General features: G+C 43.8%; 1 protein-coding gene across 1 annotated transcript; it reads left to right on the forward strand.

Moving 5' to 3' along the window:
- Window positions 1–604: 604 nt before the first annotated feature.
- Window positions 605–24814, forward strand: tubg1 (tubulin, gamma 1). The gene is made up of 11 exons (XM_072693841.1): window positions 605–757; window positions 3773–3885; window positions 5629–5796; window positions 7355–7423; window positions 9483–9562; window positions 11908–12034; window positions 15314–15400; window positions 18026–18175; window positions 18568–18720; window positions 19054–19215; window positions 20185–24814. The coding sequence occupies exons 1-11, from the start codon at window positions 709–711 to the stop codon at window positions 20380–20382; spliced, it is 1356 nt and encodes a 451-aa protein (XP_072549942.1). The 5' UTR covers window positions 605–708; the 3' UTR covers window positions 20383–24814.
- The last annotated feature ends 117 nt before the right edge of the window (window positions 24815–24931 follow it).

Raw genomic sequence — 24931 nt, forward strand, 5'->3', positions numbered from 1 at the left:
CACACGCAAGTGCACACACCACATTTAATGTAGAAATTAAATAAATAAGCAGGCATGTGTCTCTGTACATAACCAGGGGTACCCAAACTTTTGCTAAGACTGTATGTCCTCAAGAGTACTAAAATGATCCATACAGCACATTTCACAGTGCACTCAGATGCACTGATGAAGGATTTACCAGAACCAGAGGAACCTACACTGAGTTGGGGGTCCCTGACATATCCAGCATATCTCATATGGCTTAGTTTGAGGAGGGGTGAAGGGGTCGCCTCACGCCCACCTGTTTCCTAGAATAAAAGTGAATTATCATTTTTATCACTTCTACACTAAAATGTAGAAATCCATACCGTTCATAACTAACCACCCTGCTCTCCCCGGTCATCTAAGTCCAGCAATGTGGCTGTCCAGTTTTAGCCCTGCTTACTGAGCCCATCTCCAGACACTACACCACTGCACCGTTTCCCAACACCAGCAGGCCGGCCAAGGACGCGTAACCCCGCCCACATGCCCATATAAGAGGTGGGAAGTGGGCGGGGCCAACGCATAGACCAACCCAAGCTTCAGCTGACGGACAGCGGCGTTGTGCTCCGCGCCTGCGCACAGAGTCCCGCCGTTCTGCGGTGTTTTGTTGCTGTGGAAGCGGGAAGGAGGAATGAGGAGTCGGTAACGGACTAACACACACACACAGTATTCAGCCGGGATAGCAACATGCCTCGGGAGATCATAACTCTGCAGCTCGGGCAGTGTGGAAACCAGAGTAAGATGCTCTAAAGGCCTGCTAATACGAGCTTGTGATGCTAGCTGCGTTAGCTAGCGGAGCTAGCTAGCTAACCTCATTGACACTAGCTAGCAAGGGTGCTAAGCTAAGCAGTGTAACGTTAAACACGCCAGCTAGCTAACCTTAGTCAGAGGTGAACTTCTGAATAACTTATATGCCAGGTAACTAGCCATAATAGGACATTATTTACATGCGTGAGTGTCTAGTATTAAGGGTTGTGTGTTAGCTAGCTAGCTACATTCAAGGGAAGGTTGTTAGCTAGCTAGCTAGCTAGCTAGCTCAGCACATCTCCAATATTGGAGCACAGTCCAGTCCCCTTGATCAGAGGTGTGTAGAGTGAAGCTCAAACCCATACCTAAGTAGTGTTGGCTATAATAATAGAGAAATAGTAATAGTAATAATAATAATAATAATAATTATTATTATTATTATTATTAATATCTGGGGGCAAAATGACCTATCCTACAGCATCCCTTAAGTATCAAGGTAGAAAAATAATGTTTAGACACTAAGTAAGTTAATAAATTGTTCCCTCAGTTTAACTAAAGTGTCTTCTCTGAGCTTGTGATGAGTTAAATCGAGGAAATGGATCGTTAAATTTAGCGAGTGATTGATTCAATTAAGGATATATATATAACATTTACATTTACATTTATGGCATTTAGCAGACGCTCTTATCCAGAGTGACTTACATGGTTACTGGTATTACAGAGGTGAGCCAATGTAGTGTTAGGAGTCTTGCCCAAAGACTCTTATTGGTGTAGCGCAGCATGGCCACCCAGACTGGGAATCGAACCCCAGTCTCCCACATGGTGTGGTAGCTCACTGGCAGGTAGTGGTGTTATCTGTTGCGCCACACCAACCACACCAACCATATAAGTCATTCTAATCAAATGTATTTGTATAGTGCTTTTTCAGCTTTTTTTATAGCTTTGCAGAATCAGTAATCGGATCAACAACATAAGAAGACATGACAATCTAAGACCCCCAGTGAGAGAACCAGACCTGACCGAGGCATGGAAAACCTCCCTCAGAGCTGGAGGAAGAAACCTTGGGAGGAACCAAGACTCCCAAGGGGGACCCGATCCATGCTCCTCTGATCAGATGCCTCGCCGACGTCTCTTCTTGGATGGCGGCTCACCACCTCAAACTCAACCCCAGCAAGATGGAGCTGCTGTACATCCAGGGAACTGCTGGACCAAAAAACGATCTTGCTATCACCTTTGAGAACTCACTGGTCACTCCCTCTACAGAAGCTCTAAGCCTTGGTGTAGTGATGGATGATCAGTTATCATTCTCAAGACATGTTGCAAACGTAACTCGGTCCTGCAGATTTCTCCTGTACAACATCCGGAGAATTCGACCCTTCCTCTCTAGAGAGTCGCCCAGGTGCTCGTTCAGTCTCTCGTCACTTCCAGACCTGACTACTGCAACTCTCTTCTGGCTGGTCTCCCTCTGCGCACCATCAGGCCCCTGCAACTCATCCAGAATGCAGCGGCACGGGTCGTCTTCGATGTCCCAAAATTTAGCCATGTCTCTCCACTGCTGCGTTTTCTCTTCACTGGCTTCCTGTAGCTGCTGCCCGCATCAGATTTAAAACCCTGACTCTGGCCTACAAAGCCAAGACTGGACCAGCCCCTCCGTATCTGATGGCAATGGTCAAAAGCCGATCCGCACCAAGAGCCCTTCCAGCTTCAAGTACGGCTCGGCTCGACACGCCATCCCTCAAAATCCGCGGAAGACAAGAGTCCAGGCTCTTTTCTGTCCTGCACCGAAGTGGTGGAACGAGCTGCCCCTGGGTGTCCGAACGGCCGAGTCGCTCGCTGTCTTCAAACGCAAACTGAAGACCCACCTCTTCAGAGAGTACTTGGACGAATAGTTCTATGGTCGCCTTATTGTATTGTGTTTAGTAATGTCTAAGCTTAGAGGTCTATTCTAACTAGCTAAGGCTTTTCTTGGGTAAATAGCAAAGCACTTTGTAAGTCGCTCTGGAGAAGAGCGTCTGCTAAATGCCGTAAATGTAAATCAGAACTATTTATTAATTATTGATATAAGAACACAGAACGCATAAGACTGTTCTACTGCTCAGGTGTGCTACGTATTTATAATCATGATATAGTCCAGCTTAGTGTAATGATAGTGGAGGTGGTAAGAGTGATGGTGGTAATAATAATAATAGTGGCAGATGGTTAAAGCCCATGTAAAATATTGAGGGAACGATTTATTAAATTGGGGTGTGATTTACTGACTCGCGGGAACAGATTTCTAAATCGAGGCAGTGTTTGATTACATTGAAGTTTTTTTTATATATATAATTATTAAGGGTTTTATCAAGGCAGATTGTTAAACCGAGAGATTGATTGATTATATTTTGGAGCAGATAAATTGAGGGAAGTATTTATTAAATAGGGAGCAATTTATCAACTCGAGGCAACAGATTAAGAAGACATTTTAAATTGAGAGAACGATTTAATAGAGAGAATGGGTGTTTCTTGCTCCAGGGTTCTCCCTACAGCCTGAAAGTATAATTTGCACTTTGAGCCACCTGTAAAGAAAACGCTGCGAGATCCAGAAGCAGCAGCATCTGATTGTAGAAAAGCTTGTGGATTGAGGCGGTAGAGTAATACTGTAGGATTGTACACTAATATGACTGGTAGGTTTACACAGCGTTACTCAGTTCGTGCAGGCCTTGTCCTGTCCACTTCACTAAAGTTATATAGTGCAGTTTATGACATGCCGAGCCCAGAATAGGAGCGAGAGCGGCACTACATAATGCTGCTGTAAGTCTCCAAGGGAATTGGAGTTGTAGGGAACTGTGTGAGGAGGCAAACTCTTTTAACGCTCATCAAACATCCCCACTATTAGAGCACAAGTTCAGTATCCTTGAATCTGAGACGTGTAGTCTCGACTGTTGGTCAGTAAAGGTGTTTTCTTGAAGGCTCTGCTTTATTTTGACCTCAGTTCTAATGCCTTGTCATGCCTTGTGTGTTTCAGTTGGATTTGAGTTTTGGAAACAGCTGTGTGCCGAGCATGGAATCAGTCCTGAGGGGATCGTGGAGGAGTTTGCCACTGAAGGCACTGACCGAAAAGATGTGTTCTTCTATCAGGTACAGTGACACGTACACAGTACGTCCAGTAGTATCCAAACACCCCATCTAATCAGCGACTTCAGCTACTTTAAAGCGTCAGTATGTAGCATTTCTACCTTTGAATAACACCTTTATGATAACTGTGCTCCACTGACTGCAGTAGGGAGAATGGCATCTCTGTCATGGTCACTGTTGCCCCTTTCAGACTTGTACGGTAACCCAGAACGGGTCATTTTCCACAGTGGGCGTGTTGATGACTTCATTAGGGAGGAGTTGGTAACCTCGTTCGTGAAGCAGGCAGACATTACACTACACTACATTCTTCTTTTATGTTCAGTGACTGTTCTGTATCGCTCAGCTTGTCCAGAAATGCATGTGTAAAGTGTGTCCCTTAAGGGTGGCTCAAAATGCCCAACTGTAGGGGGAGCCCAGGACCATTTATTTGCATACACACAGCTTATCATCTCCATAGAAAAGCCCTGCCAATGGAATGAGACACACTAGAGCAGTCACCTGTGAGCCTAAGGTCATCGTTTCCAGTGTCCGTGTTGGTTACAGAACTGTTAAGCTCCCAGCCTTAGCTGTGGAGCTGTGATGCTGTGTTCTCTGGATTGATGGAGCTCCATCCAACACCCATCAGATACGTTAGAGTGGCGTATGTGATCCGGGACTGATCGTCCAACATCAGTACCAGACTTCACTGGTGCTCTTGTGGGACAGCACAATGAAGCACATGCTAGCCTTCATTCTCTCAGCACTTGTAGCCTCATGTGACTGGGGAGTCCTAGCTAGTTGGTGGTCGGTTTTCAAACCTGTAATGCTTGGTAGGTGTGACACACTGTGGTCAATCAGTTACATTAACTGTCCCTCTTAACTTCCAGCGAGAGGAAAATCCAGGGATATGGGTCTACAAAAATTAGCTACTGGACCGCACTGGACTGTTCTGCTAAATTGTCATTTTATCAGCGTTGACTGAATCAGATCCCTACAATCCACTCCTGCAATTAAATAACGCTTGATCCAGAGTGGGGTCTTTTGCTTGTTTATTGGTTGGCCACAAGAGGGAGTCTGACTCCACATGTTGGCAGTGCATTCAGCTGAGGATCTGCAGCCATGGACAACCTGCAGGGACTGTAATCATCTGTTTGAATCTAAACATGGGATGCTTTTCCCCTTTGTGGGGGGGGGGTCTCTCCATTCAGGATGCGGGGGGTCCAAAACTAGTCTGGTGAATTGATCCATTGTGTTCAATTTGAGAGTCTAATGAGATTCTTTGTGTGCGTGTTCAGACTCACCACCTAAACCAGGTAATTTTCTTTTGGATTATAATAATAATAATAATTATTATTATTATTACATTTTTATTTATTTATCATTTAATCTACTGTGGAACACTAACTTTGGAGTTTTGATCCAGTTTGAACCCCTTAAAATGCTGGTTGGCTGTTTTTGAATTTATTTATTGAATTCTGTAAAATCTTCCTTTGAGCATCAGTTAAACATCTTGGAGCTGTTACTGGGCTGGAATACATAAAGTCCAGTGAACTCCAGTATAGCTCAAGAACGTTCAGCTAACAGTGGTCCTCGCTGCAACCCCCCCGGAGTGACTCCAGCCTGCTGGATTAAGAACTGTTTAAATTAGGAGAACAATCTGATAAGATGCAAATGGAGGCAGAAAGTCGAAGGTCTTTGGAGATGGAAGACAGGCCTGAAACTTAAACCTGAACAAGACAAAATATTGTGCTCCGTTTCCCCCTGCAGGCGGACGACGAGCACTACATTCCTCGAGCCGTGTTGCTGGACCTGGAGCCCAGAGTCATCCACACCATCCTGAACTCTCCTTATGCCAACCTGTACAACCCCGAGAACATCTACCTGTCTGAGCACGGCGGCGGGGCCGGGAACAACTGGGCCAGTGGCTTTTCTCAGGTCTGTAAGCCTCTGAGTTTTCTGTGATAGAACTGGGCAGTATGTACCAAAATCTTGCCAGCACACATGGTGCTGGTGCTCATTTTAGTACCTACACACAGTCAGAAGACTGTGAAGAAGGATACTGAACAGTGTTACATCAGGCCACACACACTCTACACCATTCAGAGTTGTAAATAAAGTGCTAGTGACCTCTACTAACTGTCCTCCTGATTACATGGTGCTGTCAGTGAATTGATGGACTCTCCCCTTCTAGTACACAACCCACTGGGGCTGCGCGATATGGTAAAAAAAAAAAAAAGTATTTATCCCAATACCTGTTATTACAGACTAAATACATTAGTAGCTACAGATTCTTATAAACTTATATTCAGAGACTCATACTAAATAAAGTTGATGCATCTGCTGCTCTTCATCTAATTAAACCAGAGTAATTACACTGTTAGTAATAAACCTGCTGCTGATCAGTGTTTATTAAGCATTAATAGTATCATCCATATGCTTAGAAAAGCAGATGTGTGTCACGATAACAAAATGTATCATGATACGATAAAATATCGGATATTGCCCAGCTATTTAACCCACCTAGTGTACTGAAGTAACAGCTGACCACAGTTCAAAACCTCACAGCTAATAGCAGGCAGAGGAGCATAACAGTACCCAAACCTGCAGTAACGAAGTTGTGGGGGGTGGAAAGAAGTGCTAATTTGATTATTTTATTATTGTGGCCAGTCTGAACTTGGTTGATCAGTGTTGTGGTGGTCATAAAAGCTGTGTGTTCAGCCTCTGTGCCACCTGTTAAAATTTCACCAGTTCATTCAACACGTCAGGTGAGTGTATCAGCTGTTAGAATAAGCTGCTTTTCTAGGCATTTTACTTTGCATATCTGAATTAGTAAAGATTGGTGTCAAGCTGACATACCCGGGCACATATTACGTGCGAATACGTGCGAATACGTGTACGTGCACCTTTATCCTTTTATCCTTTATATTAGATGGGGGGAAATGAGCTGGACCTATATCCAATCTTGTCTGATTGGTTAAACTCTTAAAAATCAAGGTGCCACAGTGGGTTATTTGAGTGATGAAATAAGAACCACTTCTTAATTTTTAAAAGAAAGGTGAGCATAAAGGACCTTTTAAAATTGGTAAATAAAACAGTAGTACTTGGGCAAAGTGTAGTGTATGTAGAGTATTGTGGTCTCCATACTGGCTTCTGGATTTAGTAGTATCTAAGCTTGGCGGTGTCCCAGTCTATACAAACTAGCTGGGGGTCTTTTCTGAGTAAACAGTGAAGCACTTTTGTGAGTTCAGTTTTTGTGTATTTCCAGTTCTCAGTGGTTCTTTACGGCACAAAAATAGTTCTTCTGTGGCATCATTAGAGAAAAGAGCCTTTTTAGCACCTTTATTTGAGAGTGTAGCACACCTCACACTGTGGGATAACACTTTTCCTTCAGGATCAGAAAAGTGTTATCTTAAGTAAAGAGCTTTAGTTAAAAACTATCACTGCTGTATCCCCGTCCTTGTCTCTTACTCTTGTGCCTGCTGTGTCCTTTTAGGGGGAGAAAATCCACGAGGACATCTTTGACATCATTGATCGGGAGGCAGATGGCAGTGACAGTCTGGAGGTGAGTTTCTGAGTAGTCTGCAGGTCTACTCTGCTGCCTCCTGCCTGCTGCCCCTTACCGCCTAGCATCCTTATTTGTGGAAGAGCAGTTGAATATAATAGAATAAATAAATAGTGCAATTTGCATACGGTCGCACAAAAACCTTGTATCTCCACTCCTGCATTTTTTCACTTTGTTCTTTAGTTTATTTAGTTGATAAATGGACCAATAAAACATAAACATTCATATATATAATAATTAATATTATTATTATTATATTATATATTTTTATTTAGAGTAGGAAGATTTTCTTTTCTTCTCCTCTAGAGTTGCTATTTTGGAGATACCAATTATTAATTATTATAGATTACCATATTATTAATGTAATTTATTTATTATTTTATTTTATTTTATTTTATTTTTTGCATGACCGTGACACTATACTGATTTTTAAATTTTCTTTGGCACAGCTTAAAGGGGCGTCCCATGCAGCTCCACTGACCTTGTCTGTTTGGTGTTATGTACCAAGAACGGTCATCATTAATATTTTATACGACCGTTTCCAACCTCTCTTAACCTTAGGCCTGTGTAAATTGCCTCTGTTCTGATCGACTGCTCTATGTTGGGGCTTGTTCTTAAAAAACGGTCCTGGCTGAAACGGCCTCTTGGCTTCCATGCGCCAGTCCCACCTACAGTAACACTTCCATTAGTGAATACCTTGCAGTGGCGCCTCCTCTAGGCTTACGTTACGGTTTCTACTCCATCCAATTAAACAGGACTAACTATACTATAACTAAAGGTGTAGTTGGTGGGTGTTTTTAAAGCACTGATTATATCCATGATATACTCATAAAAGCATATTGTGTAATACAATAACAAAATTTATCATGATGAAAAAAAAATGCCATCATATTGCCCAACCCTATATACAACTATTCCATGATCAGGAATAGGATTTCCATTCTGGGCTTCTTTTAAACTACCTTTAAACACTGAGCGATGTGGTAAAAATACTAGTTCACGATAGTTAAAGACATTTTTACATGTAATTACTGACTAAATACATGGGAAGCAACAGATTCTTAACAACTACAATTCAGATACTCTCTCGTACTGAATACAGTTAGTTTAATTCAAAAGCTTCTGCTCTTCATCTAATTAATCCAGTCCAATTACACTGTTTGTTTTTTAGGCATAAAATACGATCAAATATAGTCATATCGCCCAGCTCTACTCTAAACCCATGTAGAAGTCCTAAGTGCATGCTATTGTGATATTTCTTGTGATGTAGGTCTTTTAAGCCGAGTATTACTTTAAATAGCACACCATCCTTCAGCATTTCTAATGGGAAAACCCAGGAATTTGTTAAACTGGCCCTCTTCAATGCCATGTGTGCTCTGTAGCGTTGTACCGTTGTGCAGCCCTGCTGTGATGTTGGCAGTTGACTCCATTCCAAAGGAAGTGCTCTGAAGGCTAAAGTCAACTCCATCAGCTTTGATGGATGATCTGATGGCGTGTTACTGTAATTTTTTTTCTCCCCCTTTTGCTGTCATTAGGATCACATTTCTCACCTCACGTGAGCGTAGAGCTGTGTTGATTTGGGCTGGCCCAAGAAACACAGACCTCGTCCTAATTACCTCCAGATGGAGGAGTGCCTTGCCCTGCCTTCTCTCTGCTGTTAGGCATGCTCTCTTTAGCTCGCTGACGTAAATGCTGTCACAGATTTGCTCCAAGTCTCACACGAACACATGTACGTATAGAGAGCGTGTGCACTGAGGGTGTTATTTCATGGCCTTTTTTTTTTATTTTTTTTATTCCCTCTTAACTCGCAGGCGGTAAACGTCCGCCCCTCCCTTTAAAACAACACCGGGACTAGCAGTCCTGTGGCTAATCTGTGCCATTACCCCTCTCGCTCTATTACCTAACATTAGGGCCTGTGTGTTCTGGGAGGTAAATTGTCTTATGGTGAGTGGGGTGTTTAACCCCTAAAATAGTCCTTATGGTCTTAAATGGTAGCTTACAGCGTTCAGCCGCCCTCCCTGATACGCTCTTGCTAAGTCTGCCACGTTCTGCTCCTCAGGGTTTCGTGCTCTGCCACTCCATTGCAGGAGGAACAGGGTCCGGCCTGGGGTCGTACTTGTTGGAGAAGCTGAATGACAGGTGAGAACGTACACAAGCATGCACTCAGGGTTTAACGGTTCGCAGAATTCCTAATTTGATACAGGGTAGGTAACTTCTAGAAGAAGACCAGGACTTCTGGGATAATGTGGGTTGGACAGATGAGTCTCCTAGCCCCTAGCACTAGCAGTGCTCCCAACACCAGGAGGGTAAGGACTTAACACGGGTGTCCTCTGACACATGTGAAGACATCAAGCATTGAGGGATGAGAGCACGGCCAGTTGTGCTCTCTCAGGCTCCGGCTGCCGATGGCAAAGTGGCGTGGCTCTGGATTGGAACTCACGACCCCCAGGCTACAGTGGTAGCACACCAGACTGCTGAGAGCCTTTACTTGGACCTCAGCTGTGGTGAGATCCACCATGATAGTCCTGTGGTGACATTTTAGGACTGTTGGAGACGTCTTTACTCATCTTGTGGTCTCTGCTCTTGGGCTGAACTTGCTAGGATGTCCTGATCTGTCCCTGCTACATGTCCTCCACTTTCCCAGACTCCTCTGCATCTACATCCTTCTTCCTGATGGTCTCAGAGAGCTCTTTGGATCTGACCACGGTGATTAACATATTTAAAACAAACACATTAGTCAGACACATTCCTGCTGTCGTCCGCTCCAGTCTGCTGTAGATCTGCTCCGCACCCTGGGTATTGAGAGTGTCAGCAGGTGCTACTGTGGGTAATTAGAAGCACAGCATAATTCAGCAGCATAATTACCTCTCCTGCACGTGCAGCTTCAGCCACGCCACTGTAATAACTACCGCTCCTGTGTTGGAGGTTCTCGACAGCGTAGTTCAGATGGTTCTCTGTGTGGAGCTGCAGTCCTGGTCTTAATCCCCTTCATCATGTCTTTCAAAGCAGAAGAGAAGAGAAGAGAAGTGGATAAAGGGATGAGGGCTGCAGCGAACGATTACTGTTGTATTCTCTCATATTCTCACACTCTCTCTTACTCTCTCACATGCTCTTTCTTTCTGCCCCTCTCGCGCGCTCTCGCTAATTCTTTCTTTTCTTCGCTTTCCCTCGCTTTCTTTCTCACACTCGCTCTTCCTCTCTCTCTTATTCTTGCACTCTCTCTCATTCCCTCTCGCATGCTCTTTCTTTTCTCTCCTACTGTCTTTCTCTTCAATTCTCTCGCGCTCATTTTCCCCCTCTCTCTCTCTCTCTCTGATGCTTGCTCTCTAATCCTCTTTTTTCCCCTCGCTCATTCTCTCTCACACTCGCTCTTTTTCTCTCTCCCTCTCTCGCTCATTTTTTTCTTTCTTTCTAATGCACGCTCTCTCTAATCCTCTTTCTTTCTTTCCCTCATGCATTCATTCTTTCTCTTTCCCTCTCTTTCTCACACTTTCGCTCTTCCTTTATTTTCATATTCCCTCGCATTCTCTCTTTCATTCTTTCACATGCCCCCTTTTGTTTTTCTTGCTCTTGCCCCCTCCTTCACTCTCTCTCCCCTACGTTCTTTCTTTCTCATACTCACTCTCTTTCTCTCTCTCTCTTATTATTGCACTCTCTCTCATTCCCTCTCACATGCCTCTCACATCTTTCTTTTCTCCCCTACTGTCTTTCTCTTCAATTCTCTCACGCTCACCCCCCCCCTCTCTCTCTCTCTCTCTCTCTGATGCTCGCTCTCTAATCCTTTCTTTCCCTCACACATTTTCTTTCATTGCTCTTCCTCTCTCTTATTCTTACATTCTCTCTCATTCCCTCTCACATCTTTCCTTTCTCCCTTACTGTCTTCCACTTCAATTCTCTCGTGCTCAATTTTCTCTCTCTCTCTCTCTCTCTCTCTCTCTCTCTCTCTCTCTCTCTCTCTCTCTCTCTCTCTCTCTCTCATCCTCTTTCTTTCCCTCACGCATTTTCTTTCTTTCTCTTACACTCTCTCTCACTCACACGCTCTTTCTCTTTTTCACTCATTCATTGTCTTGCTCTCTATTGCTTTTTTCCCCTCGCTCATTCTCTCATACTCACCCTTGTTCTTTCTCCTCTCGCGTCTCTCTCTCTCTCTGATGCTCGCTAATCCTTTCTTTCCCTCTCTCTTTCTCCTACTTTCGTTCTTTCTCTTACTCTTTTTATTTTCATATTCTCTCGCATTCTCACACTCTCTCTCTCCCTCTTTCATTTTTTCACATGCTCCCTTTCTTTTTCTTGCTCTTGCCCTCCCTCTTTCACTCTCTCCCCTACGTTCTTTCTTTCTCTCGCACTCTCAATTCTTTTGTCTCTTTATATCACTCTCTCTCTCGCATGCACTTTCACACTGCCACGCTGTCTCATTCACTCTCATTCGTTCTTTTTCTCCCCCCCCCTCTAATGTGATCCCTCTCACTCTCGCGCGCTCTCAGGTATCCTAAGAAGCTGGTTCAGACGTACTCTGTGTTTCCGAATCAGGATGAGATGAGTGATGTGGTGGTGCAGCCCTACAACTCCCTGCTCACACTCAAGAGACTCACCCAGAATGCAGACTGTGTGGTGAGAACACACACACACACACACACACACACACACACACTGGCCAAATCAGGCTGAAATGAGCGTGTGTTCCCAGTAGAAAAGAGCGTCTCTCTTGTGTGCCGGGCGCTCGGCTAACTGCACATTTCCTCTCTCCTGCTCAGTTACACAATCCGTCCCTCCAAACAGACCCCCTTTTCTTTAGCCTTCAGTCCCTCTTCTCTTTGCTCCCAAAACAGCACAGGATGAAGACGAGGAGGAGGAGGACAGTGCCGCTCTTGTCATCATCTTCTCCATCCATCTTTTTTTCCTCTCTTTCTCTTGTTTTCTCTCACTCTAACTTGTTCCTTATACGCTATATGGACAAAAGTATTGGGACACCTGCTTAGCTATTTATTTTCTAAAATCAAGGCTATTGAAAAAAAGTTTATTCTGCTTTTGTTGGAGTAACTGTCTCTACTGTCCAAGGAAGAAGATTTGATTGTGTTCAGTGGCAAGAGCGTTGGATGATCACCACCCCACCCCATCCCCAACTCATCCCTTAAGTAATGAATGGAGCACCAACCATCACTGTTCCACTGCTCCACATCTCAATACTTGAGGGCTTTATACCCCTCTAGCCCACCCCTGGCTATGCATCAGGCATGGTGCCAATCGGATCATGTTTTCTATAGTCCTATTCAATTGGCAGTACTGCATTTGCATATCTGTGCCAGCAGTAGGTGCAACTTAACATACCTGAATGCATTTATTAGAAGGGGTGTCCACAAACATTTGGACGTATAGTGTATCCCTGTGTTGTTTTTCCATATCTTGTGTTCTCTTCCTCTCTCATGTCCAGCAGCACAGGAGGAGACATCTCTCTCTCGCTCTCTTATCTCTACCTTTTTTCTCTCGTTCTCTCTCTCGCTCTCTTATCTCTACCTTTTTTCTCTCGTTCTCTCTCTCGCTCTCTTCTCTCCTTTGTTCTCTCGCTCTCTCTCTCGCTCTCTTCTCTCCTTTGTTCTCTCGTTCTCTCTCTCGCTCTCTTCTCTCCTTTGTTCTCTCGCTCTCTCTCTCGCTCTCTTCTCTCCTTTTCTCTCGTTCTCTCTCTCGCTCTCTTCTCTCCTTTGTTCTCTCGCTCTCTCTCTCGCTCTCTTCTCTCCTTTGTTCTCTCGTTCTCTCTCTCGCTCTCTTCTCTCCTTTGTTCTCTCGCTCTCTCTCTCGCTCTCTTCTCTCCTTTTTTCTCTCGTTCTCTCTCTCGCTCTCTTATCGCTCCTTTGTTCTCTCGTTCTCTCTCTCGCTCTCTTATCGCTCCTTTGTTCTCTCTCTCGCTCTCTTATCGCTCCTTTGTTCTCTCTCTCGCTCTCTTATCGCTCCTTTTTTCTCTTCGTTCTCTCTCTCGCTCTCTTATCGCTCCTTTGTTCTCTTGTTCTCTCTCTCGCTCTCTTATCGCTCCTTTGTTCTCTCGTTCTCTCTCTCGCTCTCTTATCTCTCCTTTTTTTCTCGTTCTCTCTCTCTCTTATCTCTCCTTTGTTCTCTCGTTCTCTCTCTCGCTCTCTTATCTCTCCTTTTTTCTCTTCGTTCTCTCTCTCGCTCTCTTATCGCTCCTTTGTTCTCTTGTTCTCTCTCTCGCTCTCTTATCGCTCCTTTGTTCTCTCGTTCTCTCTCTCGCTCTCTTATCGCTCCTTTGTTCTCTCGTTCTCTCTCTCTCTTATCTCTTTTTTTACTCTCGCTTTCTCTATCTCTTTCTCTCGCTCTTTTCTTTCTCTTTTTATCTCTTTTCATTTCTCCATATCTCTCTCCCCCCCTCTCTCTTACTTTAACTTGCTCCTGATATCTGTCTTTTTTTATGTGTCTGTCTGTCCTCATAATCATTTCTATGCTTCATGTTCAGTACCTCTTTGCCAGTACCCATCTTGCCCTCTTTTTTGCTCATTCTCACCCTCACCCCCAACCCCCCTAATCAACAGCAGCACAGGATGAAGAGGAGGACAGTTCCACACTCCTGTCAGCACTCCTGCCTCCTCCTCTTCTCGGCTTAACTCTATTTTACCCCATACGAATCAATTTTTATACAAATAAGCAAGCCTCTCTCTCTCTCTCTCTCTCTCTCTCTCTCTCTCTCACAGCTGCAGTTCATTAGGGTTCAGTATTCCTGTTACTGAGAAATTGGTTATTTTTCCTGTTGCTCTTCAGCTCTGACTGGAGAAGTCCTCACTGGAGAGGCTTGGACTTTTTTTTCTAAGAACCCATTTGTTGTTCATGTACCTGGAAAACATCAGAGTATGAGACTGGATCGGATTGGGATCAGGGCCGGTCCAAGCATGTTTTATTTTTTTTTTGTAAAGTTTTTCCCCTTTACTCCCCCCTCCTCAATTTGTTTTTGCCAGTTAACCCACCCATTCACACCACCCAGTTAACCCATAGCATTAGCAATGCTCCTGACATAGGAGTAAGTGTGCTTTTCCAGAGACCACTGCTTTTCAAACATTGATTGGTAGCTGACACTCTGAGAAAAGCGGCAGGTCCCCACAGCTCCACCACACACACTAACAGATGCCTGTTATGAGGGGTGAGCGGCGCCTATCCAGCCAGAGAAAGCACTACCAATCGTAGTCTATCTGACTCCGGCTGCTGATGGCAAAGTGATCGGGTGTTGGCTAATTGAATCCTAGTCCAGTTCTGAGTCTTTGTGTTAAGCACAGTGTTCAGAGCGCCATCTAGTGTCCTCAAGGCTTTTAGCAGACATTATTGCCCAGCCGGCTGCAGCAGCAGTGCGGACGTTCTCAGAGTTCTCGGAAGATAAATACAAGAGCTGAGGTTCTGCAATGTGGAGCTGTTTTACAGTGGAACCTGAAAACAGACCATAATATCTGACCCTTTATAAAACTCTCACTGAAATGGTCTGCTTTACCAGCGGGAGAACCGGCACTCTCCTTTCTCTGCTTTTAAACCAGCACTGAAGAACCCATTCAGAACCGAGTGGGGACTAATGCTAATGCTAACACACACCCTCACACACACTATAGAAGCCCCAATCACACACACAGCACATTCACCCACTATAAACCAGCTATTACACACCAGTAGAACAACAACAGATACCAGTCCAGAGTGTGTACCACTACACTATATACACACACATAGGAAGTGATTGGACTGCAGTGTTTTAGAGGAGCTGGGAGCTGATTGGTCAGGGAGGAGAGTCAGACTGGATTATAAGATATTAAACACTGTGTCTCTCTCTCTCTCTCTCTCTCTCTCTCTCTCTCTCTCTCTCTCTGTCTCTCTGTCTCTCTGTCTCTGTCTCTGGTCTAGGTGGTGTTGGATAACACGGCTCTGAACAGAATAGCTACAGACAGGCTTCACATCCAGAACCCCTCGTTCTCACAGATCAACCAACTGGTGAGGTTCTTGACCTTTTTCAGTCAAATTTGTCTCCATGGAAACCCCATCGCTGACACAGCACGTACCCAACTGCCGAAAACTGGCTGGTGAGCGATGACTGTGTACACAGAGAAGTGACGTGTTCAACTCTGTGACTTTACTGTAACAGTGGAATTAGTCGGTTTTCAGAACAGCGGATTCAGAGACATCAGTGACAGATGTGGATGAAGGACACGTGGAACTGGTTAGGCGAGCGTGATTCACCGTTGGAGAATGGAGTTTGTTTATCGGCAGCTCATGTCCGTGACATTTGAGAGAAACAGAATTCAGTTCTTTTCCTGTATTAATTGCATGTGGTTTATGACCTCAGCCTTGCTCACCTAGTTAAAAGCTCATTTCCCTTTGGCTGATTGGTGAACTGCGCTCCTGATGCTTCTGTAGTCTCCCTGCCGTTTGGCAGCTCTGTGTGTTGTTTCTTATTTCATGTACATCAATTTCTAAAGGTCAGTATCGTCACACTATCATTTAAAACAGAGTATGTTTACTGGGGTCTTTATAGTTCTTCATTAATATTTATTAGTTCTGGGCAGCTCGAACCGTTCAGATTTGGAGGGAAAGTGCACTTTCATTGCACTTCATTCAGTCACCGAGACGAGGCCAACATCTGATTCATAAAGGCTGCAGAATCTTTGCTTGGCTTAAAGTAGTGGAATTACCCATATATCATTCATAACATTTTATACATGTTTAATTTGATTTATTTATTTATCTATTTTTATTTAGATTTAGTTTTTTTACATTTTATTTCTGAGTTTTATCCATTTTCTTCCCAATTTGTGGCCAAATACCCAACCCAGACATATTCCTCCCCCCTGTCGCATGCAATGATCCTGACACCAAGAGGGAGAGGGCCGACATGCGTCTTCTCTGACAGGTGCACAGCCAGCATACGCCTCTTTTCCCCAAACTGCTGCCGATGCAACATCACGGGGCTCAGAGGAAAGCGCTGCTGCACCTGCCTGCTGATGCCGGTGTCTGCCCGCATTGCACTGGAGTAATGTTGAGGGCGAGCATAAATCGGCCTTGACCCGTCAGAAGAGGAGTTAAAGGGCCGCCCATTTCACCTTAGTGTATGATGAAACGGCCCTCATGATTGGCTAGAAGATTATTGTAATGTAGCCATAATGTAGCCTTCTGCGGATCATGACTGCACTACTCCAGTTTTAGGGGGAGCTGTGGGACAACCTGTAAAAAACCTTGCCCGAGCGAAGTCATTAAGGGTCGTTTTAATTGTTTGCTGCAGTGTGAGACCAATTTTTAGATGGGTTTTTGAGCCGGTTCCCACTGCAGCCTCAGCTTTCTGTTCTTGGCTGAAAGAAGCAGAACTTGCTTGTCTACCCCTTTTTTTCCCTACCCCTAGGACAACCTGCAGAGACTTTGTCCAAGCGAAAAACTCAAGCATTAGACGAGATTTAAGGATCGTTTTTATTGGTTACAGCAGAGGATTAAGAGGTGGCGAGCAGGTCTGTTCACTACCATCTGTACTACATCTGTGGCTTTACTGAAGACTGAAAAGCTGAGGCAGTGTCGTGTTGCAGTTCTGAAGGGCCAGTTAGACGTGTAATCACGTCACATGCTCCAGGCTTAAGTGGCTTAATAAGCAGTTCACGAAAAGCACCCGTTGCCTCTGACGCACAGCTAGTCCGGTCAGTCATAGAGCTGAGTATCACATTTTTCTAGGAAATGTGCTCGTCTCACCTTTGTAACTGTTCTTCTATGGATTCTGCCTCCGTTTTGCCTCACATGTATTGGCCCATGTGCTTTGCTGAAGGGCTCAGCGGTTTTACCCCGAGGCTTTTTTTTTTTTTGCTTTCCGTCGGCCGTGTCATTAGACAGTGTGACCGCACTTTCTGTCGGTTAGAAACCCGTCTCTCCTGTCAGCCCGTCAGTATTTCTTAAGCGTAACTGCATTTAGGCAGATGCCAGCTTTTGAACACACCCTCATGAGTAAGTAGGGGCAAAGGGAGGTTAAGCATGCGACTGTTCTCGTTTTTTTATTTAGTTCTTTCCATCCAGTTCTTCTCAGTCCCCCCAGAATCTGGAGGCGAGGAGCGTGAGGCTCCTTACCTGGCTTGAAGTTCTAAGCTAAGCTTCTAGCGAAGCGACATCTGTAGACACACAGATGCTGTACATGTACATTAGGAACACTGTGCTAATACTGGGTAGGGCCTCCCTTTGTTCTGAAAACAAGCCTGATTTCAGTGGAAGCATTCCTTTGAGATTCTGTTCCATGTTGACATGCTGAGAACGTCCTGGTCTACCAAATACCACAGGTGTCCCACTAGATTCAGAGCTGCGGACTGGGAAGAACCAGCACTGAGGAACACTTGTTGCTTTGTGATCTGGGGCGTCATCATGCTGGAAGTAGCCGTTAGCAGATACAGGGGTACGCTGTAGTCATGAAGGGATGCACATGGTCCGCAACGGACTAGTCAAACAGCCTGGTTTCTAAGCAGTGATTTGTATTAATAGGTCATGCGGCCATAATACAGTACTGGTAACCTAATCTAATTTGCATGCACACACACACACACACACACAAATGCTAACGGTTCTTTTTTTTTTTATGTTGTTTTGACTCAGGTCTCCACCATCATGTCTGCAAGCACGACTACACTGCGTTATCCTGGATACATGAACAACGATCTGATTGGGCTGATTGCTTCCCTCATCCCCACTCCCCGCCTTCACTTCCTCATGACTGGCTACACACCTCTGACCACTGACCAATCGGTAAGCAGTTGCCGACTCCAGCACAGCATATTACAGTCTCTGCTGTTCACGTTTAAGAAATGAGAAACTAATTATGTGATCATATCAAACAGATCATGATTAGGACTGGCCGATACGACCTCAAATCAGTATCATGATTAATTCAACATTTTACCTCGATTGCGTTTAGTAAACAGCAGAAATGGCAATTTTCTTTGACTGGACGGGGCGGAGTCGCATGACTTCACACGCGGTACTATGTTTGTAAGAGGACAGTGCGTAAACACACACATGGTGGGGCACAGATTAACTGCAGCTGTTAAATACAGGGGTTCAGTATTTTCCATATTCAATTAGACCAGTTAAAAATCATCTGTGCATCTCTGCTCTTGTCCCCTTTTCTGTCTCTGTAGGTCGCGAGTGTGAGGAAGACTACAGTTCTGGATGTAATGAGGAGGCTCCTGCAGCCAAAAAACGTGATGGTGTCAACAGGCAGAGACCGTCAGACCAACCACTGTTACATTGCCATCCTCAACATCATCCAGGGAGAGGTGGATCCCACACAGGTGTGTGCGTATGATGTAATAGTGTAATAGGAGGAGACAGAAAGTGCATCAAGGCTTGTGCTTGAGGGTCTCTTGCATCACTTTTATGTAAACACTGACTTGTGCACAGATATTTTTAGCTGTTTTGCCTTTTTAAATGTTTCTATATATTTTAGACACCTATAATATGGTTGAATTTCAAGATCATTGATTTTCACATCTAATTTATGTATATTTTCCCACTGCTGATGTTGCACAACGCATCCAGAGCTCATCTGTCATTAGATCTTGGAGGCTGGGTCACAATTTAACCACCAAAGCTAACTTCTACACCGTTGGTATTTCTGCTTCCAGGTCCATAAGAGTCTTCAGAGGATCCGAGAGAGGAAGTTGGCTAATTTTATCCCGTGGGGGCCTGCCAGTATCCAGGTGGCGCTATCTCGCAAATCTCCTTATTTGCCATCCGCCCATCGTGTCAGTGGCCTTATGATGGCCAATCACACCAGCATCTCTTCGGTAATTTTTTACCTTCCTTCAGTCATAAGTACTGTATCAGCACAATCCTCCTCCTCCTCCTCATCATCATCTTCAGAGCAGCCAATAAGATTAAAGAAACACCTTTAGTTTGTATATCCTATGAAACAGTAAGGGTGGCCAAGAGCAGAGTGTTGTGGAGCTCCATATAACTTACATCCACCTCCTTCCAAAGATGAGGACCTGAGTACACGAGCGAATCCTTAGTCTGGGCACCTTCACAGCGCATGGTAAAAGTCACAGTGCAGTTCTTGCATATGCTGTGTGCTATCTAGAACACCAAGGGTTCTGAAAAAAATACATAAAGGTTGAGGGAAACATTTAGAGACATGTTTTCCAATTAAGATGAGAAAAGAACTCCAGAAGAAATGGTTGTGTATATAATCAAAAAGGTTTCTGCTGCTGTTCTGAGTCTGTATAGCTGTATAGAGCTAGATAGAACCTTTTTTGCATGGAGTGTATATTGTAATGCATGTCCAAATGTTTGTGGACACTCCTTCTAATGAATGCGTTCAGCTACTTTAAGCTGCATCCATGGCTGACACAGATGTGCAAAAGCGCTCACACACAGCTGGTCTACTGATGAACATGAACCCATTGGCATCATGCTGCCTAATGCCAGGTGTGTGCTTGAGGGGTGTATAGCCCCCCAGCATTGATCTGTGGAGCAGTAGAGACAGTTACTCCAACAAAAGCAGGATAATTTCCCACTTAACTGAAAACAATTCTGTTCAGCACAAACAATGAGAAGATGTCCCCGGCGTGTTTGATGGACAGCGTAATCCTTAACCGTGATGTCGACTGGAAAAAATCCTTATTGACGTTTTAATTTGGTTCAAGACGAGCCTCAATCTGTGACTGAAAAGGAGTGCGGAAAATCCATATTTGTAGTGTCTGTCTTTCTCAACACTCATTTTTCACTCATTTCACTCTCGCTCCCCCCTCCCTCAGCTGTTCGAGCGGACGTGCCGTCAGTACGACAAGCTGCGGAAGCGCGAGGCCTTCCTGGAGCAGTTCCGAAAGGAGGACATGTTCAAGGACAACTTTGACGAGCTGGACAACTCTCGGGAAGTGGTGCAGCACCTGATCGACGAATACAGCGCAGCCACACGACCCGACTACATCTCCTGGGGCACGCAGGAGCAGTGAGCGCACCCCTATCCGCTAAACCAGCATGTAGCGCTGAGCAAGCCAGTGGGTCTGGACTTGTCTTTTAGAGCTGAGCTGTGTTGGAGTTTGTTTTTTTTCCCTTCTCTCTTCAGCAGGTTATTACACGTGAAATGAGCCGTTTAGAAACACGCTCCTGAAAGAGGCCCATGCTTTTTAGACCCTCCGTTCAGTGAGTGGGAATAGAGCTTTGTTTCTTTTGTGCAGTATATTAGAAGTGAATGGACAGACTTGCTCTTCAGTAGTACTGCTGTATGAAGTGTGTGGACCTTTAGCATAACTTTATGTATATTCCTCACTAATGCGCAGGCCGGTATAATGGGGCTGCACGATACGGGCAAAGGCACGTTGTGATGGTATTGCGATGGGATGCGATTGCAAGGCCTCGTCATATATTAGAAACACCTGTGGGTGTTATTTTGACACCCGCAGGAATGTCCGAATGTTGATATTCAGTGGTTGGTTTGATGCTCATTAACTTCTTGTAATCTTATTCGAATTGCCGTATTGATTAACAAGCAGTGGTATATTGTGCAGCCCTACTATAGGAGTGCTATGTAACTTGTATGTGCCTATTTACTTCTCAACAAAAGGTTTGATGTGAAAAAGCTCATCATTCTCTCGCCATCTCTCTGTTTTCTGTTTCTCTCTCGAACTCTGAAGCCTGATTCCACCACCTGGGCAAGGAACACCATTTAGTGAGTCATACTAACATGACGGTTTCTCCTTATAAACGTGGCCTTTAATCGTGGAATTTTGGGACTTTCTCGTTATTGTGAGGTTGGACCAACTCCTATTATGAGATCCTTAAAACTCGTATAGTAGTATCTCATAATTATGCTGTAGTATCTCATAATTCTGAGACACTTGTGACCGAATGTCTTGTAATTGAGACATCTTACCTTGTTATTTTGTCAGAATGAAGATCCTCATTCCCAGTAGTGAGGAACTTTGCAATAGTAATTGATTATTTATGAGATACTCTGACACAGTTTGAGATGCTTTAGTCAATATGAGATACTGATCTAAAATTACTAATCAGTATTTCTTAACCCTGGTCCTGGAGGCCCACTGCCCTGCACGGTTTAGTGATTTCCCTGCTCCCAACATACCTGATCCAACTAATCGGCTCATTAACAGCTCATTATGGAGTTAAAGTGGGTGTGTCGAAGCCGGAAAAGCACTACAATGTGGCAGGGCAGTGGGCCTCCAGGACCAGGGTTGAGAAATGTTATAACTTACCATCAAATTCATGAGATACAAACTTCAGATACTGAGTTATATTAATGAGGTCATTCAGGATGATGCTGTCACCTACCTAAATGATCTCATAATTACTTTTCAGAATCTCATGATAATGTGTTAGTATCTCAATTATGACTTACTGTGATTATTTAAGATGGTGAGATTGTATTTTTTGTAAATGAGAAGTCCATAATCCACTCTCATAATTGAGATACTGAGTCATTATGGGATACCAAGTAGTAATTTGGATCATTTGGGGTGGTATCTCATAAAAGAGATGGTAAGTCATAAGTCATTCATTGAGATATAACTCATCCTTACGAGATTCCTTGTAGAAATAATGAGCTCTTTCAGGACATGGGTTACTTAGCATGGTTATTTCAGACTTAACATCTCATTGTTGACCTACAATCCTACACCACCATCCAGAATGAGCTCATAATTACTGCTTATCTCATTCTTATGAGATAGTAAATCATATAATTCAGAATGGTCAGAGTTGTATCTCATGAGATGGTAAATCTAAATTGAGATACTCCTTAGTATGAGATACTACAAGCTCATTCAGGATGGTGCGGTTGTATCTCATAGATGAGATGGGAAGTGCTAATTCACACATTTCTAATTGAGATATTATCTCAATGTCATAGTGTCTCCCAACTGGAGTATACAGTAGATGACCACTGAGAAATGTCTTAGTTATGAGCTGACTGACTACATCTCATTTGGTAGACACTATCTCATACTACGTCATAACTGATAGTATAATTATGGTGTTCATATTAATAAGAAACCTTTGTGTTGTGGCTTACTAAAGAGCTTGGCTTTTGTGCAGGAGAGAGCTGAAAACCGGCTTCTGCTAAAAACTGATTTGTTTTGCTCTATTTTTATAAATCGTTTATAGCACACTCTTTACCACAGTGTATTTCAGGTTGACACACACACACAGACACACATAGCTGCTGACTCTCCTACACACATGCTTGCCTTCACGACCACACACACACTCTCCTGAGTAAGCAGATAAGGCAGGGTGGTCTCTCTGTGGGATGGCTAGCTGAAAGCTGTTCTGAAAGGAGGGGGGGGGTGTAAAGGGAGGGATGGAAGGAAAGATAAGCCTGTTGGAAAGAAAGGGTGAAGATGGAGGAAAAACAGCAAAGTATTTAACTCGCGCTTGCTTCTGATTATCTCTCACACACACACACAGACACGCATGAAGCACAGCACTGGCTTTCATTCAGGGGTTCACAGACTGATTGTGTCGTTTTCGCGTTTTAATCAGTTGGTCACGGCTCCACTTTCCACACCAGCCTTCTAAGTAAGACAAGTCATCAGCCAGGGAATCTTTCAGCACACTGATAATCAAGCGTTTAAGAAGATGCATCCATCCTTATCGTTGGTGAGAAGCTGTCAGAAGAACGCTAGACCTCTGTAATCTGTCTTTCCAATCTGAGGCTGAAGATCTGGGTAAAACAGCTGATCTAAGAGTCGCCTTTAAACGCACCAATATTCAAAAATGAAGGCTGTTCAATTTAATCTGATTTCTTGATTATTGGATCAAAACCAGCCCAGAGTTTTTATTTGTTTAGCCATTCGAAAACACCAGCTGCCCTTTACAATGTGTGAGCTTTTCCTAAAGAACAGGAGTCAACAGAAATAGCCCAAATTGAAGAAAGTCAGTTATATTATGATGACTTTCCATATTTCATATATGTAGTTGCTGCAATACAGAAAGGCATATTTTGTATATACACAGCTGCCGATATACAATATGTAATGGCATTTTCTGTTCATACAGAGCTACAGGTGTGCAGTATGTAAATGCATATTCCATGTTGACACAGCTGCAGATGTGCGGTATGTAAATGCATATTCTGTATATACATAGCTGCAGATGTGCAGTTGGTAAATGCATATTCTGTATATACACAGCTGCAGATGTGCAGTTGGTAAATGCATATTCTGTACATACACAGCTAGAGATGTGCGGTACGTAAATGCATATTCTGTACATACACAGCTGCAGATGTGCAGTATGTAAATGCATATTCTGTATATACACAGCTGCAGATGTGCGGTATGTAAATGCATATTCTGTACATACACAGCTAGAGATGTGCGGTACGTAAATGCATATTCTGTATATACACAGCTGCAGATGTGCTGTATGTAAATGCATATTCTGTATATACACAGCTGCAGATGTGCGGTATGTAAATGCATATTCTGTACATACACAGCTAGAGATGTGCGGTACGTAAATGCATATTCTGTACATACACAGCTGCAGATGTTCCAGTTTCTACTTTTATAAATGTGTGTGTGTGTGTGTGTGTATATATGCAGCTGTGTACATACGGAATATGCATTAACGTACTGCACAATCATAGAGGCAGAAATCCGTCCATCCATAATCATTTCAGGTCTCCTTTATTTCTGTTCCAGATCCAGTAAAAATGAATAAAATGCAGATGTTTCAGTGCAGTATTCCAACATCCCCTAAACCTTCTGCTCTTCTGTTCTGTCAGTTTATAAAATCTAATAAATCTGAACATCTGTCTGATGCTGAAGAGCATTTATCTCCCTGTACTGATAGTATTCAGATTCTAATTAGGCCTTTTAGTCTATTTCTATTGTCCTGTTCACCGTGACCTGTCCACACGTAAACAGCAGCTGATTGGGTGAAGAGGTTTGATCGATAGGGCGACTCTTTAGACTGTCTAAGCCTCATATTCACTCTGCTGTGCTTATTTATTTTTGGAAACCCAACTTGGTGACCTCATGTGACCTCAGTGTTGAACTTTTAATGTCTGATTTAGTGGTCCCCGGTCCTCCTGCTTTGCACACTGTTTTCCTCACTTTGACACTTTTCCCAGCACATGAGGAGAGTGCTCATTAGTTAATGAGTTGAATGGGTGTGCTAGAAGATGGGAAAGTGCAAGTGCAGAGTGTGGGGTCCCCAGTTTAATTAATATATGTAATAAAGAAGTAAATAAATATGATGGGATGTTCCTGTCTGTAACAGTTTAGAGGCCTTCAGTATGGAAATGCTAAACCTCTTTTTTTTCTACACCCTTGTTCGTGTTTTCTCTCTCCCCACGTTTTTCTCTTCTGTACAGTGTGTGTTCAGAAAATGTCGGTGACTTGAATAAATGATTTTCTATGAGAAGAGCTAGAAGTGTTTTATTACTGATGTCTTTTTGTTCCTAGGCTGACCTGGCCCCCTGTTAGGCCTGGTTAAAGCATAACTCTGCCAGCTGTCAAGCATGGTGGTGGTAGTGTAACG

This window comes from Salminus brasiliensis, chromosome 12 (genome assembly GCF_030463535.1).
Source record: "Salminus brasiliensis chromosome 12, fSalBra1.hap2, whole genome shotgun sequence".
NCBI lineage: Eukaryota > Metazoa > Chordata > Actinopteri > Characiformes > Bryconidae > Salminus > Salminus brasiliensis.